Source organism: Branchiostoma belcheri, unplaced genomic scaffold, assembly GCF_001625305.1.
Source record: "Branchiostoma belcheri isolate BF01 breed outbred unplaced genomic scaffold, Haploidv18h27 scaffold201, whole genome shotgun sequence".
In the NCBI taxonomy this organism is placed as follows: Eukaryota; Metazoa; Chordata; class Leptocardii; order Amphioxiformes; family Branchiostomatidae; genus Branchiostoma; species Branchiostoma belcheri.
This window is the reverse complement of record NW_017803503.1, coordinates 375,474-391,675: the sequence shown is the minus strand read 5'-3', so window position 1 is coordinate 391,675 and position 16,202 is coordinate 375,474. Positions and strand designations below refer to the sequence as shown.

General features: G+C 41.8%; 3 protein-coding genes across 3 annotated transcripts; 1 reads left to right on the top strand and 2 right to left on the bottom strand.

Moving 5' to 3' along the window:
- Nucleotides 1-2,250: 2,250 nt before the first annotated feature.
- Nucleotides 2,251-4,734, bottom strand: LOC109469387. The gene is made up of 2 exons (XM_019767888.1): nucleotides 4,342-4,734; nucleotides 2,251-3,267 (listed from the first exon to the last, which is right to left on the bottom strand). The coding sequence occupies exons 1-2, from the start codon at nucleotides 4,348-4,350 to the stop codon at nucleotides 2,371-2,373; spliced, it is 906 nt and encodes a 301-aa protein (XP_019623447.1). The 5' UTR covers nucleotides 4,351-4,734; the 3' UTR covers nucleotides 2,251-2,370.
- A 919-nt stretch (nucleotides 4,735-5,653) lies between these two features.
- LOC109469385 lies at nucleotides 5,654-6,577 on the top strand. Its single transcript, XM_019767885.1, has one exon. The coding sequence runs from the start codon at nucleotides 5,654-5,656 to the stop codon at nucleotides 6,575-6,577; it is 924 nt and encodes a 307-aa protein (XP_019623444.1).
- Nucleotides 6,578-6,767: 190 nt separating this feature from the next.
- On the bottom strand, nucleotides 6,768-15,758 carry LOC109469399 (T-complex protein 1 subunit theta-like). The gene is made up of 15 exons (XM_019767904.1): nucleotides 15,642-15,758; nucleotides 14,801-14,891; nucleotides 14,163-14,374; nucleotides 13,825-13,894; nucleotides 13,475-13,603; nucleotides 13,085-13,146; nucleotides 12,628-12,837; nucleotides 12,041-12,214; nucleotides 11,559-11,646; nucleotides 11,038-11,153; nucleotides 10,684-10,755; nucleotides 9,036-9,128; nucleotides 8,770-8,841; nucleotides 8,374-8,493; nucleotides 6,768-7,973 (listed from the first exon to the last, which is right to left on the bottom strand). The coding sequence occupies exons 1-15, from the start codon at nucleotides 15,699-15,701 to the stop codon at nucleotides 7,905-7,907; spliced, it is 1,638 nt and encodes a 545-aa protein (XP_019623463.1). The 5' UTR covers nucleotides 15,702-15,758; the 3' UTR covers nucleotides 6,768-7,904.
- Nucleotides 15,759-16,202: the final 444 nt, after the last annotated feature.

The following is a 16,202-nucleotide window of genomic DNA, read 5'->3' as shown; positions in this document are numbered from 1 at the left end:
TGGACGTGCGCCTGTTTTGGCATGGTTGCAGGGCTAACGTTATGACGATGATACAATGAGTTTGCTATCGGCGGGACCAACTGCGATAGTTGAGTGTTGGTTGTAGTTTGGACCGTTGCGCCTGGTTTCGCATGGCGGCTGGGTATTACGGTTATACAAGGAGTTAGGTATCAGCTGCGACAGTTCCATGGCGGATGGAGGTCCAGTTTGGGACGTAGATGAGTTGTCTGTGCTAATGACCCGGAGCGGCACAGTGTTCTGTGGTTGCTGAAAGACGTTGTTTGCTGCCCTGTTGCGAAGGTTCTGTGACCGGCACTCTTTGACGAACTTCAGAGTCAGACAGACGGCAAAGATCAGGCCTAGCAGGCTGACTGTTGTCATGATGATGATGTGGACGGTTCGGAACACTGGTTTATCCCCCTTCACTGTTGCAGTGCTGGCGGTCGAGCCTCCAATTTTTGTCGTGTTGCCAAATGCAAGGGTGCCTTGCGATGCTATGTCGTTACCTTGTGTAACATGTTGGGTAACGGGCACGCCAGGGTGAACATTTCGTCGGCTTGTACCGTGTGTGCTCTGTCTGATGCTATGTACAGCCTCCTCTGTTGTTGATAGAGGCGTTGTCGCACACACTAACTCAGGGATAGAAACCTCTGACAGGGGTTGAGAACGCAAGCGATCAGGTGAGCCACAGTAGAAGCTATCTTGATAGTACGCGTTGGAAAGAAAGGAGGCATCGCATGATTCGGGAATTCGTTCTTTCAAGCATTTCAGCTTGTTGACTAGCCATTCTAGTTTGCAGTCGCAGTGGAAAGGGTTCGAAACTAACAGGATTTTTGCTTTCATCGAAGGAAGTCCAAGATCACTCTCGGACAAGGACGCAATCATGTTACTTGCCGGGTCGACTAACCTGAGTTTGCTCAGGTTGTGGATACAGTCCTCAAATTTGACGCTTGTGATCTTGTTTTGGTTCAAGTAGATGTTAGTCGCTGCCGGTAAGTTACAGAGCGACCGCCACGACAATGTTTCGATGTGGTTCCTACTGAGGTCCAATATGTTCAGGTATGTCAGCACTGGGATATACGGGACGTTACGGATTCTGTTGTTGGTCATCTTCAGATCGAAAGTGTTGGGTGGGATGTGGTCAGGGAAGGTGGTCAGCCCGCGGAAGTTACAGGTGACCGCCACGCCGTACACGCCGAGTGCGCCGGTTCTCGACGTTACTGAGCGGATACAGTCTTCAGGCAAGGCCTCGCTCCGTGCTGGTGTAGCCACGCACACGATGGTGATAAAAACTGCACACAGGATGGCGAAAACTTTCATCATTGCTGCGACTCACTCCTCGGTAACAACGTCCTCGGAAATGATGATATTTGTTAGATCGCGTCAGGAGCCACAGAGATTTTTGGATGTCGTCAAGTAACGTTCCTATTAAAGCTATAAAAATTGTCACTGTCTCGTGTTGCTATGGTTTTCTGTTACTACCAATATCATACTCAGTTACAGCAGAATTAACTTGCGAAAGGGTACCTTGCTTTGCGCCCAAGGCGGCTACTGGACAGTCCACCAGTGTCTGTTGGCGTCCCTTGGTGTGACTGTATGATATGTGGGCATGCACTGTCTACATTATACTACGATCATTGTCTTCTGACCTCTTTTGTGTGTTGGATATTCAAAAGCAATACAGGAAAAATAACATGTTTGTGAAATTTGTCTGTCTTGTCTCATCGAGAGTCCAGATATCATCAGTAGCCACTCCTGGTACAATTTGATTGGTACTGACACATATTTGTGGGACACCAATTTTTTTATGTGTATGGACCAAGCAGACATTTCAGTATATAGTAGATTTCTACACGTATAGCTTACTTTTAGACTATTGTATTGTGCATTTTCCGAAGTCACTGAGCTGTCAGAAGTAAAAAGACTGATGTGGCAAAAAACTAACTGACCAACGGAGTTCGCAAGACAATTATCTCCAAATGTGTCAGCAGTTCATCAATATCCAAATGTAATCAAACCATTGCAGAAACCAATATTCTCCGTATATTATCTTGCCCCGTATCGAGTCTCTTTCCATGGTCATCATTGCGTATGTATATGATAATGTACAAGCACGTGCAAAATGCTGGCCTCTCAATGTACTGTATAAAGACACCTCCCAGACAATAAACATTTTCACATGTTTTCTTTTTATTCACCATCGTAGCAAGTTTGTACATATATACCGTTGTCCAAGTTCGTAAAATACTTCTTGATAGACCCCACTACTTACTAGACCTACACAATACCATAAGCATACAAAGTGTTTTCCTTATGATTACTAGGTATGTTACATGTGTGTAACAATAGTTTTAAAGCCAACAGAGACTGCTACCCATTTCTCCGATTTCTTGTGTGCGTAGAGGACTGTACATATGGGGGGTACTGTACATGTTGGGTCTTTTTCAACTCCCGTAAAAGCACCCACAACACATTGATCGGGTAATCAAAAATACACTTGTAAACACCATGCTTTGAATGCTTGTGTTGGAAAATAAGGGCCGTGATTTCGAAGACGAACCACGCTGCGAACCCAATGGCAAAAAATAACCCGTTCAGTACGAGAATGAAAAGAGAAGTTATCAGAAAATGTAGCACGAGACGCTCAACGCAGTGGTTCCAAACATTCTCGATGTATTTGGAGCGAACAAGGAGTTGAACATGCAACATTAGAATCAGGAAAGCGGAGGTACAACATGTGAGCAAGAAGGCAACTTTTAGCAGCAAAGCATAAAGTATGACGATTTTCTGACTTAATGATGGTATGCGTCTATCAAATGTCACCACAGAGTTTGATGGATATGGCATTCCTCCAGAATGCTGTCGCTGCCGTGTCAATCGTTGCCCTGCAGTTTGCATCCTTGTCGCTAGAAGCGCTGCTGTGCGGTACCCATCACTCTGCTTGTATGAACAGGTGGTTGATGATGCTCTACTCTTCAGTGTGGGAAATGAGCGACCAGTTTGTATTTCTGTACCTCTCCGAAACGACGACAGGCTCTCATTCCCCTTGTCACGAGTCATGAAACTTCCGAAAAGTGTCGGCAGAACGATTCCATGGACTGCCGAATCCACGCTTCTGCCATCTAGCATTACTGAGTTCATATCCCACAAATCTCCCTTTGTTGTGAGCTTCATCGCCTTGTTCGCATCAAGACTGCTTGTGCAGCTCCCTTCTTGGGTAAAACTGGCCTCTGCAACCGACAACAGCACAAGAATGACTGTTGACACCTGTGGGGGAAATGGGCAAAGGACAAAATTGTTATCCAATGTCAAATACCGTTGTCTTTGCAAAAGTATATAGTTGATAACTGCGTAGATATCGATGAGTTGAAGATAAAAAAAAAAGTAGTCATTTTCAACTGAGAATTATGAATTTTCGCTTAGCTAGTAGTAGTGACTTAGGCATTAGATCCTCCCACTACTTCGTTGTATAGGTCTACTTTGCAGGTCTAAGTAGCCGTGACAGGCGGCTTTGTTGCACCCGTTTTCCTCGACAATCGAATTTACGTGCAGTAGTTAAACACCTGGGTCTAAGCCTGGATTTACGTCATGTAATCCAACATGACGAATGTATCCGGCCGGTCACACACTATAAACATGCCCGGCCAGGATTGTGGAATACCGGGTAGTGTCAACTGTTAGCCCCTGATTTGAGCAAGGAGCTCATAAACTCCTAGCCTGGGTGCCATCCCCAGTAGTATTCGCCCGCTAGCTTACAAGTGGTATCTAGCGACATTATAGAGCGGGCGAATACGACTGGGGATGCATATATAGCACCCAGGCTAATAAACTCCTTGATTCGAGCTAACATAAAGCAAAGAAAAAACAGACATCTTCTGTAATACAAAAGATGTCTATATTACCTATGATTTACCGTAATTTACACAGACTATGATGTTTACAGAGCTGAAAGCACCATGCCAGTTGACACTTATATGTTAGTCTCCACCAGACTTCTTTTGCGGGGTGAAATCGTAGAAATCGGCCTGAAAAGGGTATTATTAGAGAAGGTAGCCGGCAAGAGAAGCTCCATTTCCCCGCCCTTGGCTACCCTCTCTGGCCAATTAATACCCTTTTTAGGCCGATTTCTACGATTTATTCACCCCACAAAAGAAGTCTGGTGGAGACTACTTACATGTCCACAAGAAGGCCAAAGAGCTGACAAACATGTACAATTCAATGCCGATGTAGCGAGATGGCTTGCAGTGCGAAATGACAATGTAGCCTAACGAGCGGTTTTCGGTAACAGTGTGCACAAATCATAACGCTATGCCCGCAGAAAGCCAAATAAAATTCACCCACCTTCATCATTGTTGCATTCACTGTGTGCAGACACGGTATGATGTAAAATCTACAGGTTGTAGCGCCTTTGACTAAAGCGAGTGAAACGGCAGGGATTTTCGACGGTAGGACCGTGCAGTACTAAATAAGGCGATATGCAACTGAAGCTTTGCGCCTTTGCACCACGCAAAGCTTTGCTACCGTAAAATGTATTATTATGATTGCGTACTTCACCATATGACGCTTTCTTACACCAATAAACACGTACTGAATTTTATTTTCTGAAGTCTCGGTGTACTGCTGGATTGGGGAAAGTATGAAAAATTAATCCCAGTGATTATCCAGTAGGTTATCGCAATAAAATGACCCGATTATTTGGAAGGTGAAAATATTCGGTTATACTGTGTGGAGGTAGGCCACATTACAGATCTAATTAAGTTTGCTAAAAGCGACGACTCCCGGGCACATCAAGGCTAATAGGTAAGCCAATTGACGTCACTAGTGCGTCATCAGCGACATAGCAACCGCCTCGAGCCGTGCACGAACAAAAAGGACGGCTAAATTTGTAACATAATTGCTTCAGATGGCACCTGAACACGTTCGCAGTTCGCATGAAGACTAGAAAAACATGTTTTCCCAGAATCGTCTCGAATAAATCAATATGCTAGTACCGTCGCACCGCTGAGCGGTCTTAGAGAATATAGCGTGAAGCTCAAGTTTGTTGTACCAACATGATATAACATGCATTTGCTGTACATGTACATATGTAGTATTGGTTGGAAATTTGAGACAGTATTTTGTCATAACGTTGTTGATTGCGTATATGGGTCACTGATCTGAATAAAAAAAAACACTGCGTCGGTCGGACTGTTCGAATTCATCTGCTTACCGGTATATAATAAACATCTGATTATAGATTGATCAAGCAAACGCATGCTTTCAAAATATAGATTGGTTGGTTGGTTGGTTGGTTGGTTGGTTGGTTGGTTGGTTGGTTGGTTGGTTGGTTGGTTGGTTGGTTGGTTGGTTGGTTGGTTGGTTGGTTGGTATCTCTAGATTGGCTTATTGAAAAGACATGTTTGTATGTCACACCCTTTCATGTCAAATCAAACTCAAGTTTTTTTAAACAAGTAAAGACGCCAGACTTTGTAACTGCCAGCGAGAAGATAGAATGGCGTTTTGTAGAATAAGGAACCAAGTTTCTTAGGAACCGTTAAAAACAAACAATAGAATGACTTACACTTGCCACTGACTAGCAATATAATGGCTCACATTGTCGCGGTTTGAGGAAAGTTATCAGTTGTATCAAGTTCTGTTATAAAGGATCGTCGTAATGTCGATGAACCATCTGTCAGTCGAGCATGCCAACATCAGGGTCACAGTTATTACCAGTGACTCTCGCGACAATTCGCTGAATCAACGGTCAACGTCCTCCCCTGTCGTCCACAAAAGTGCGGGAAAGAGTTTGACTCCCGTCTACCAGCGGAAAAGCGTTAAATATCTGGACGTCAAAGTCGAATACTTCACTTTGAACCAACCGCGGGAAATATGCGAGGGTTACGGCGGTGGAGAAGCTTCTCACGGGGCGTCTTCTACCGCAAGATCAAGGAGATCGTCATCAAGTTCACAAGAGATACGCGTCAAAGGAAAAGCGCCATCTAGTGACACAAATGTTGACGGCAGGTCAGAACACCGCTCCTCATCAGCTCAAGACAACTCCGGGGATGAACGACGGAGCACGGAAGAAACAGCTCAACTCTGGACATCTACAAGAAAATCTGACTCGAAAAGCCACAAGAAATCAAGTAAGCGTTCAAGGAAGTCTTCAACGTCTGCAGGTGTTGTGCCAGACAAGTTAGGCAGTTCTGCAGTGTGTAACGTCACACGTGTGACTCCTGATTCGAATTCAAGGCCAGTATCAACTTTTTCACTGGTTCTGCTGCCCTTCAAACCACCAGAGATTCCTGGGGAAACTGTTGTACAAGGTAGAAATACGGAACTTAAAAGCTCAGAACCGAAGAGGCCCTCCTCATCTGGAGTCCCACAAGTCAACCGAACTTCCGAAAAGCAGCCGCCACCCAAAGTCCTGCACAGAGCACCATGGGTCGCATGGGGGCGCTGGCACGAGGCCGTGGAAGACGAAAGAAGATCGGAAGTCCTGTCTAGTCTTATGTACAAATATAATAAGACTATCCCTTTCCCCCTATTGCCACTCACTCGACCGCTAGTTAAGGGTTCCTCACTGAATAAGATGTGACTATCAGATAAACACTACCTTTTCAATAGGTAGAATAGTGGGTATGTTTGAATGGTTTATGGTATTTTCATAATTGTTGATCTTGAATTGAACTGTGTATGTATCTTGCTAAAACAGGCTCTGTATAAACACGTAATAGTGTACGAGTAAATATCTAACTAGACTAAAAAGATATTGACACTAAGTCTTGTGACAGTCTGTCATTTCATGTTTAATTTTCAAATACAACAGCAGTGTATATTCATCATAAGCAGATGTTCTTGTACTTAATATTAAAGTCTTTCAGTGTCACAATTCATAAATCACACAAACACACACAAAAACAGTATAAGTGGGGAAATTCACCATGGGATAGAAAAGAAAGCAATACATAGAAAAGCTATCATCTAACTCTAGCACCTGTATGGCTTCAGATGTTGCATGCAATAAGGTTTGTACATTGTACAAAGTTCTAATTCATAATCATACAATGTACAAATGTATTTGGAATGCGATATTTCCCCAGAAGTACACATGTAGTAATATGATACAAAATTTGCTATCATAGTCATTAAACAATTTTGTATACATTACTTGTTACAAAAACAAAAGATTTAATGTTGATAATGAATTTGCCAACATCATGCAAAGTCCGGTACAATGGATATTAGATTTTATTTTACACAAGCACAATGCCTGCCACTGATTGGATAGTCCTCCTGCTAACTTCCTCAGGGGAAATAATGACTGTTGTACTATTGCTCACCACTAGATGGCGCTTCAGCAAGAATAATGCAGTCCCAAACATGACTGAGTTTTGGCCCCCCTCAATCTGTTTAGGACCAAATTCTTTAACTTAGTGGGAGACAAAGCTCCAGTCATTTTCTCCTGAGGAAGAAGGCAGAAGGACAATCAAAATGTTGGCAAGTATTTGTCACTTTTGGTGGCATAAAATGAAATCTAATAGCCATTGAAACGTGTTAAAACTACTAATTTCATGAGTGTTTAATACATTTAGGGACTCCTTGCAAATGTGAAGTAACACTGTAGCATTGCTTGGTGATTCTTGTGTGTGTACAAATTTTGTCTTGGTAATCTCATACTTCCTTTATTCCTTCTCTCAGCAGAGTCCCCATGTTTGAGGTAAGGTGGACTGTTTAACACTGGACTTCTTCCACAATTGTGTTATTCAAAACTGGGGAATGATCACACAAGTAACAGATTTTCCTCCATTTTGTTCCATCTTGTGTGGTCCCCCTGCTACATGTACGGTTAAATACCCACTCAAAAAAACAGACACGGGTGCTAGCTAGACTACAACGTCCTGTAGGCACGTGGAGTTACACAATCAGTCGTCATCATCCCAGTCTGCCTTCTCTCTGGGTTTGGGACCTCCTGCTGGCTTGGACATAATAATCTGTGGAAAAATAGCAGACATACAGTTAAAACTACATCACTCCACTGAAGTACTCTAGAATTAAGATCCAGATCTTTCCTATGACACTTTCCTAAGTGTTGACGGCACACTTCAGAGAAGCCACATGACAAGTCTCACTGACTCAGTCTATTGAAGAAAACCAGAGTGACTGATCGAAGGCTCTAGATGAGAACAATCTCTTGTGTTGGAACAAATGTTTCAACATGACATAACTACTTGTTTTTAGCCATGCACATGAATTTCAGACTTGCCATCATTTTGAACAAGCTAAGCAGCAAGTTCTGGTGGGCAGGTACCCTTCTTCCAGGCATGAAAGTATCTAATGTCGAGAATAGCAATTCTTTTTAAAATCTTGCAAATTAAAGGAAAGGTCCCATACCTGGTCCACCTTCAATACAGTGGCCGCTGCGTTGGAGGCTAGTCTGATGCCCCACATCTTGGTGAGGTACGGCTCCAGGATATTGGCCTCAGCAACATCTTTAACTGCAACTCCCTCCCCCTGTACAACAACATTACATACATGTAAGATCTCAGTACATCAAGTTATAGTTAAGTACACTAACACAGAGACAGGGATCAAAATACTGGTGCAGATAACATTGAGAATAACATGCACCAGACAAATGTTACCCGTATCACTCAGAATTTAGGAAGCATAAATTACACTACAAACTGTTCAGAAACCATTGCCATTGTTTCTTTTATACTTCATAGGTGGTACCAGTCTCAAATCAACACTAACAAACTCTGAGGAATGAGAAAGCAGCAGTCCTACCTCATTGTCAAAGCCAACATTCTTCCTGCCCTGTTGGTGCTCAGCATACAGGTTGGCTATCAGCTCCTGGCTCTGAAGAAATTAGGACAAAAACTTATCATTCCAACATTAACAACAACTTAATGGTAGCACTTAAATGGTACTGTTACACTGGTAAGTTACACTAGTCTCTGTTTATACAGTTTAATACCAACAGATGTGGATCTACCAGTAATTACATTATGTAAAAAAAAGGACTAGTTCTGGGCTAAGAAAATGAAACTGACCTTAATACCGCAGTTCTCAGCTAGTGCTTTTACAAGTGACTCAAAGGCCTCGGCGTACTTCATGATTGCGTACTGCTCCAGACCTGGGCAAGTCTGCAGAGGAAAGGGAAGTCAGAAGTCAGTCAAACAGAGTTTTTGAGTAAGGTGGGTCAAGTCAGTATTCCAACAATATATTGGACATATGTTGCAAGTATTCAGATTAATTTCTAACAAAGAAAACAACTGTCATTAAAAGACACTGTCACATTATCAGAGTCTATTTATTACCTTCGCCAGGAAGGTTATGTTTTCAGGGGCGTTCGTGTATGTGTGTGTGTGTGTGTGTGTCTGTCTGTCTGTCTGTCTGTAAACACGATAACTTGAGAAGGCCTTGATGGATTGTCTTGATACTTGGTAGGTGGGTAGGTCTTGATGAGACCTCAAAATGATTAGATTTTGGACCCCCTAGCGGCTGGTTATGGTACTGCAGCTGAACTTCCGGTTTTGATATCTCATGATCTAGACATGCTGTGGTGATGAAATTTAGATGGTAGGTAGCTCTTGTGCTGGGAAAGAAGTGACGTGAGTTTGGACCCCCTAGCGGCTTGCTCTGGAACTGCAGGGATAAATTCTTGAAAATATTCAAAAGGGGATAACTCAAGAACCGGTTGACGGATCGTCGTGATTTTTGGTATGTAGGTAGCTTACGTGATGCTTAATATAATTATGTGACAATTATGCAAATATGGATGTAATTTGCATAATTTATGGGGAATTCTATAAGTCAGCTGCATTCCATGACAGGACAATTGAAGCTTGTGACATTGGTAATTGACAACGAGAGAAACACAGGAAGATGTTGATTATGTTAATAATGACTTAATTTGCATAATTAATGAGAAAATTTTATAATTATGCAATGATAACTGCCTGGAATTTCATACTTGTGGTATTTGAAAGTTAAATTGAGGTGAACATCATTAAACATAATTTATTCAAATCAGGACCTCATTTGCATAATTTATTAGGAAATGCTAGAATGCATTCTTTGTTAATATAAGACTGTCTTTTGGTTGAGATTATGATAAAATGATATAATTCATGAAAATTAGGTTCCTATTTCTTAAATCAGGGGGGAATAATCTAATCTAAACTTTGTCAGTCATAAAGATTAACATCATTTGGCGAAGGTATGAGATCGGGGAACTCTAGTTCATTATGTCCTACCTGGGCCACGATTATGTTCGATACGGGTGTTCCGGCCCGTGTGATAACTAGCGGTACGGCCCGGGGGTTCTTAACGCGTACGGCCCAGCCCTTCCAAATGTTCCATAGAACGATTCGAACGCGTTTCGCCCTAACCGCTTGCACCGCTTTCGAAAATTCGAATACAAAATTCAGACGTTGGAATTGATGTTGTTGCATTTGTTGGGTTTAGGGACACCAAATTTTCGCTCATTTGGCATTGAAAGGCGTGTTTTCTTGGGTTGGTATGACATAAATAAAATACAACACAGTGTATTCCACATCACCCTCGGTCCCAGCCCTCCCGCGGATCGGATCTCCCGATCCGACGCGCTGTCGGGCTGGTACCTCGGGTGATACGGAATACCCCGTGTTGTATTCTATATGTATAACCATTCGACCCTACCATGAGTCTAGCCCTTACCTCTGCATATGATGCTAGCTGCCTGGCCAGTTCTATCTCTGTAGCCCCTGCACCAGGTAGCAGACGTTGGTCCTGGGGAGACAGAATAAAACATCAACATTAAACCATCAGAAACTACAACTGTACTAGTAACCTTTTCATGCCTTTTACAGCAAAGATAAAATTTTTGCATAGATGGGATCTTAGATTTGTTACAGTACTTAGGATATATGATATATCTCAAGCTACAAAATACTGAATACTTGTCAATAGTACAGTTTTAAAGCAAAACAAGCTCTATTAAGCATACTTGACACAATGACTTTACGGTGTCTTTGTATTAGAAAGAGATTGCAAAACATGAACTAGTCTTACCCTTGTGATTACTTTGAAGTTGTTCACGCCGTCATCAATGGCACGTTCAATGTCATCCATGATGTTCTCTGTCGAGCCCCGGATGACAATGGTGGCCAGAGCACTTTCTTCTTTCTCTGTACAATGAATGGCACACATTATATTTATGTTTTCAAAGATTTGATTCCGCACAATTTGTTGGGAGGTAGGTATAGAAGTTGGCTGATGTAGAGTTTTATGGTTGTATTCCTATTCAATAGCTTCCTACATGAATTGTAGACCACACATTTCTTGTTGTACACTAAACAGCATAGTGTCAAACTTGAGCCAGTAAAGCGGGCATCATTATGAGTCAACTATTGTTTGCAAGCATATGTGTTAATGTGCATGTGACAGGGACAACTTAACCCAAGATTCCAACACATCAGGTTTTCCTAGTCTTGACTGAAAAGCAATGCAAAGAATGTCAAATTTCAATAATGAGTGATTATACAAGAACAGGCTGCACAGTAACTAGAGCTGTGTGTCAGCGTGCTCCTAACCTTGTTTAAAGACGACAACTTTGTCCTCCCCGATCTCGTCAGAGTAGACCATGTCACAGTGGCCCAGTTCTTCTGCTGTGGGCTGGGTCTGTAGGGGTAATGGAACATTACCACTTTTTACTGGTACATGTACTTCAAATAATATGGTCTTTACAGGTCCTAAAATCTCTCTATCACAAACCACTGGTTAGTGATGCTTAAAATAACATCTAGGCTTTAAAAGCTTTCAACATTTTCACTCACAATTGGGACAAAACTTAATATTTTTTCTGTTGAATTCTAAATAGATCATCACTAGAAGAAGAAGACTTTCAGGGGTCAATAAGGGGTAAAATAAACATGTATTATTGACAGACTGAGTGACATTGATCTTTACTAGTAAATTAAAGATCAGGTCCAGACAGAAGTTAGAGTTACAGATTTAGCAGCAAGGGTTCTAATAAACATGATGTATTGTTGATAGACACAGTAAGAGTCCTGACCAGCCTGGGTAGAGCGGTGGCTCCCACGGCCTTGCACAGGCGCCGCAGGTCGAACTTGGAGTTGAGGCGGACCACCATCAGACCGTACTTGTTGGCGTAGTGGAGCGCCATGTCCGCCACCTTCCCGCCTGACACCACCACCTTGGCGCCGGTCTCCGCTATCGCTTTTACTTGCTGAGAAGTGAACAAGCATAAACATTTAAACATTAAGTGTTATTCTAATAGTTCTTGGTGTCCATAATTATTATCACTGATGTGCACTTCATTGACGACTTTCTCACTGCAGGGGTAACAAAAAAATTCCTCTATCAAAACTAAATGTATTTTTAAAAAAACTAGCACACATTCCCAAAGATACATAGTTTTACATATAAATATAAAATTGTAGAAAGTTTTTTGTTGTACACGTATTTTGGTCATATAACAAACATGAGTAGAAAAAAACACTAAATGACACGACTACAACCAAACCATATATAGCATGGAGTAGTAGAGTACATGACACTGATGAAGGCAGCTGAAACATCATTGAAGAAACTGTAGTTCCGCTAAAGGAAAACTCTACTTTTAGACCTAATCCAACTTACAGCATCCATCAGTCCTTCCTCCCCCTTGCTGAAGTCCATGAGTTCCTTGGCTGACTTGATGAGAACTGTTCCTTTGGTCTCCGTGTTGCCCATGTCAAACGGACAGTTGTACACCACGATCTTGGCGTCCTTGGCCTTGTTCAGGTCACTCTCTGCCTCCCGTTTGAACACCATGCCCTGGATCACCATGGACTGGTACACTCCACAGCCCTACCACAATACAGGTCACAAACCCAGTCAGTACAATAACATACACACATTACTATGTAACATGGACTGATACACACCACAGCCCTACCACAATACAGGTCACAAACTCAGTAAATATACATGGGTAGACATTTACCTTCATTTCCATTTTTAATGCACTTAAAAACGCTAATACCAGTAACTGCAATGTGCTAAGGTAAAAGTTACAACTGTTACAACAAGTTGGAAAAAGTTTGAAATTACTGACCAGCATTTTGCAGACTCTGACACTGTCCACATTGAAAGCTGACTTCTTGGGATGTACCATGACTAAAAGGGAAAACACACACATATCAGACAGAGATCAAAGTAGCTCAGAATGACTCAGACTCTAACCACTATAGGTAGCAATGTGTAATGCACAGTATTCTAAATATCTTTTTAAAAATGTAGTGAAGCAATATATTACACATGTACTGACGTGCCATATTTCAAAGGTTTTCTTTCTTTGAACTTTTGTTCTAATACTAAAGTAGTTATACATATTTCAATGTACATGTACATAATCTGCCAATACCTGTAGTTACAAATAAAGCATTCAAACAATGAAACATGAACTTGAAGACTAAAAGTTAGTTTTTGAATGCGGACGACTTACTGCAAGCTTTGGTGATGAGGTTAGCGAGGAAGTCCTCGTTTCCGTACTGCTTGCTCGCCACGGCCGTTCGAATGACCTTGAAAATCTCCTCGTGTTTCCGAAGGTCCTTCACTTCCCCACACACCAGGTCTTTCGAAGAAAAACAAGCCATTAAAATCAAAGGATGTGTCAATCAAGTATCATTCATGTGACCATAGTCAACTTCTACACATTACAAAGACTGAGATGTGCGTATCACTGGAAAAGTTGTACATCAAATAATATTTTTTTTCTTTCTGAAATACAGACATGTTAAGATTTAAAAAACGGAAAATGATAAACTTTTATTGCCAAAGAATTTTTTTCCTTACCTGGCAAGATTTCGAGGGCCTTCTTTGCAGCCATATTGTATCCATCAATGACTTCTGTTGGAGACAAACCCTGTGCAGAAAATGAATCACAAACTCAAAACTTCTGACAAGTGGCAACTACAACAAAAAGAGAACACGCACAAAGATAGACACATAACAAATTTTCTGGCATTTTCAGATTTAGACCACATATCTTTTTACGTACATTTCCCGGCATAAAATTATTGTTGGATGAAATAATTTGTGCCCCCCCTCCCATGATTTGTGTAGAATGTTCTAGTAGGCTGTGATAGATACAAAACAAAATGTCTGGAGTTTTCAGTTTTGTGAAAACTCACCATGCGAAGCAGTTCTTCAGCATTATGCAAGAGGGCCCCGGCGAACACCAGGATAAAGTTGGTGCCGTCTCCGACTTCCTGCTCCTGCATCTGTGAGGCCAGGATGACCATTTTGGCCGCAGGGTGCTGGACCTCCAGTTCTTTCATGATGGTCGCTGCATCGTTGGTCACAAACAGCTTCTCAAGATGGTTGATCACCATCTTGTTCATTCCTATGAAAATAAATGTACGGGATGTCCTGATTTAAGCATGTGTTTCTTGGCTTTCAACAAATAATGTCAAGAACTCCACGGCAGATTTAACTGGCAATTACAGTTGTGCTTTTCATGCATTCAAATGTCAAGAATGTCAAAATACACTGTATGTAACAAACACAAAAGCTTAGCTGACAAAGTTCATGATGATGACAAAGTTTAGACTTTGGTAGCTTAAGTTACTGTACTAGTAGAGGGTTCCTGGGCCCTACTAGGGTTTGGGTTGGTGTTAGGAAGGGCATCCAGCTGTAAAAAAAGTCTTGCCTCAAAAAAGACTTGATGCAAGTACATCTAACCCCCAGTTCTGGGGGAAAAAAGACGTTAAACTGAAGAGAGAGAGAGAGAGAGAGAGAGAGAGAGGGAGAGAGAGAGAGAGAACCATACCGTTGGGTCCATAGGCTGTCCGAGTTGTTTTGGCCAGCTCACGGCAGGCATCGATGTTCCTGTACACGGCTTCCTCCAGACCATGGTATGTCTGCCGGTGGAAATTTCACACATATTCTTAATATGTAGCAAGCTAATACAGCAAAGCTTTCTTGTCACTAGGCTGGGTCTATTGGAGTGTTGGGTGGGGAAAAACCTGGTCCTAATCGGGCAGGACAAATTCATTCATGTGAAAATTCAAAATTATTGTACCAGTAAATTGAATTTTCTTGGGGGGGGGGCCTTATTCAGCTGCATCCTAAATTATCATAATTTTTTTTCTATAACGTGCAGCTGCTAGGTAGAGCATTTTAATTATAACTAACGATTTTATACGTCGTTGTCTTTCATACGGATGTTTTTTTCTACTGACGGTCGAACTTGAACGGGGCTTCAACGATTTACTACACAAAGAGACACGAGAACATAAAATTTATCTCTGTCTGACTTGCAAAAAATCATATGATACAAAATCCGTTAGGATAATTTCTCAAGTTGACCCTTTAGTTCAAAGTTTCAAAAAAAATTCTGATTAGTTGTCTTTGTACAGTTCCACATTTTTAAAATATCTTTTTACGTATATTTCCCAGCATAAAAATGATTGTGAGATGAAATAATTTGTGCCCCCCTCCCACGATTTGTGTAGAATGTTCTAGTAGGCTGCACGTGCAGAAGACTTTAGCACAAAAGCCACAAAGACAGACGATAAAATACGACAATCGAGACCTGTTAGATCCTACACAGAGATCAAATACAGATTTAGGTTCCCTTTTAGAGTCCGTTTAGGAGGCAAATACCTTACCTTGGAGCCTTCTTTGAGCATTTGCGCCAAGCCCGGCGCTTTTGGTACGCGCATCGCCATCTTGGATTCTTTTGCTCTGGTGACAGCCTCGTAGTGGGGTTAGCGAAGCTTACTTTAGGGTTTACAACTTACCTTTACAACCAAATTTGTGGAATTTATCGTCAAAATTGTAAGATCTTTAGACTTAGACAATAAATTTAGGTGTTTCTGAATGATTTACTTCTCGCTTTGATGTCTATGATGCTCAATAATTTGTTCGATTGGGAGCATATAAACTCCTTGTGTAGCCTCAGGTTACCTCCAAATTAGGTCATGACGTTGGCAACCGCTAGGAGGCGTGTCATGCACAATGACCCACGCTATAAAGAGCAATGTCCGGATCCAAAGACGCCACTCTTCAAAGTTATATTACAACGTTGTCACATAAGTTGGCATGGAAAACGAAATGATATTTCAATCAAACCCCTTCGTTTAATAATCGCTTAAGGAGGTATAGGGACGATGGCATTGTGATCCATTTATACAAACAGTACTTTCCCTTTAGTAGGCCTCACCAAAGGT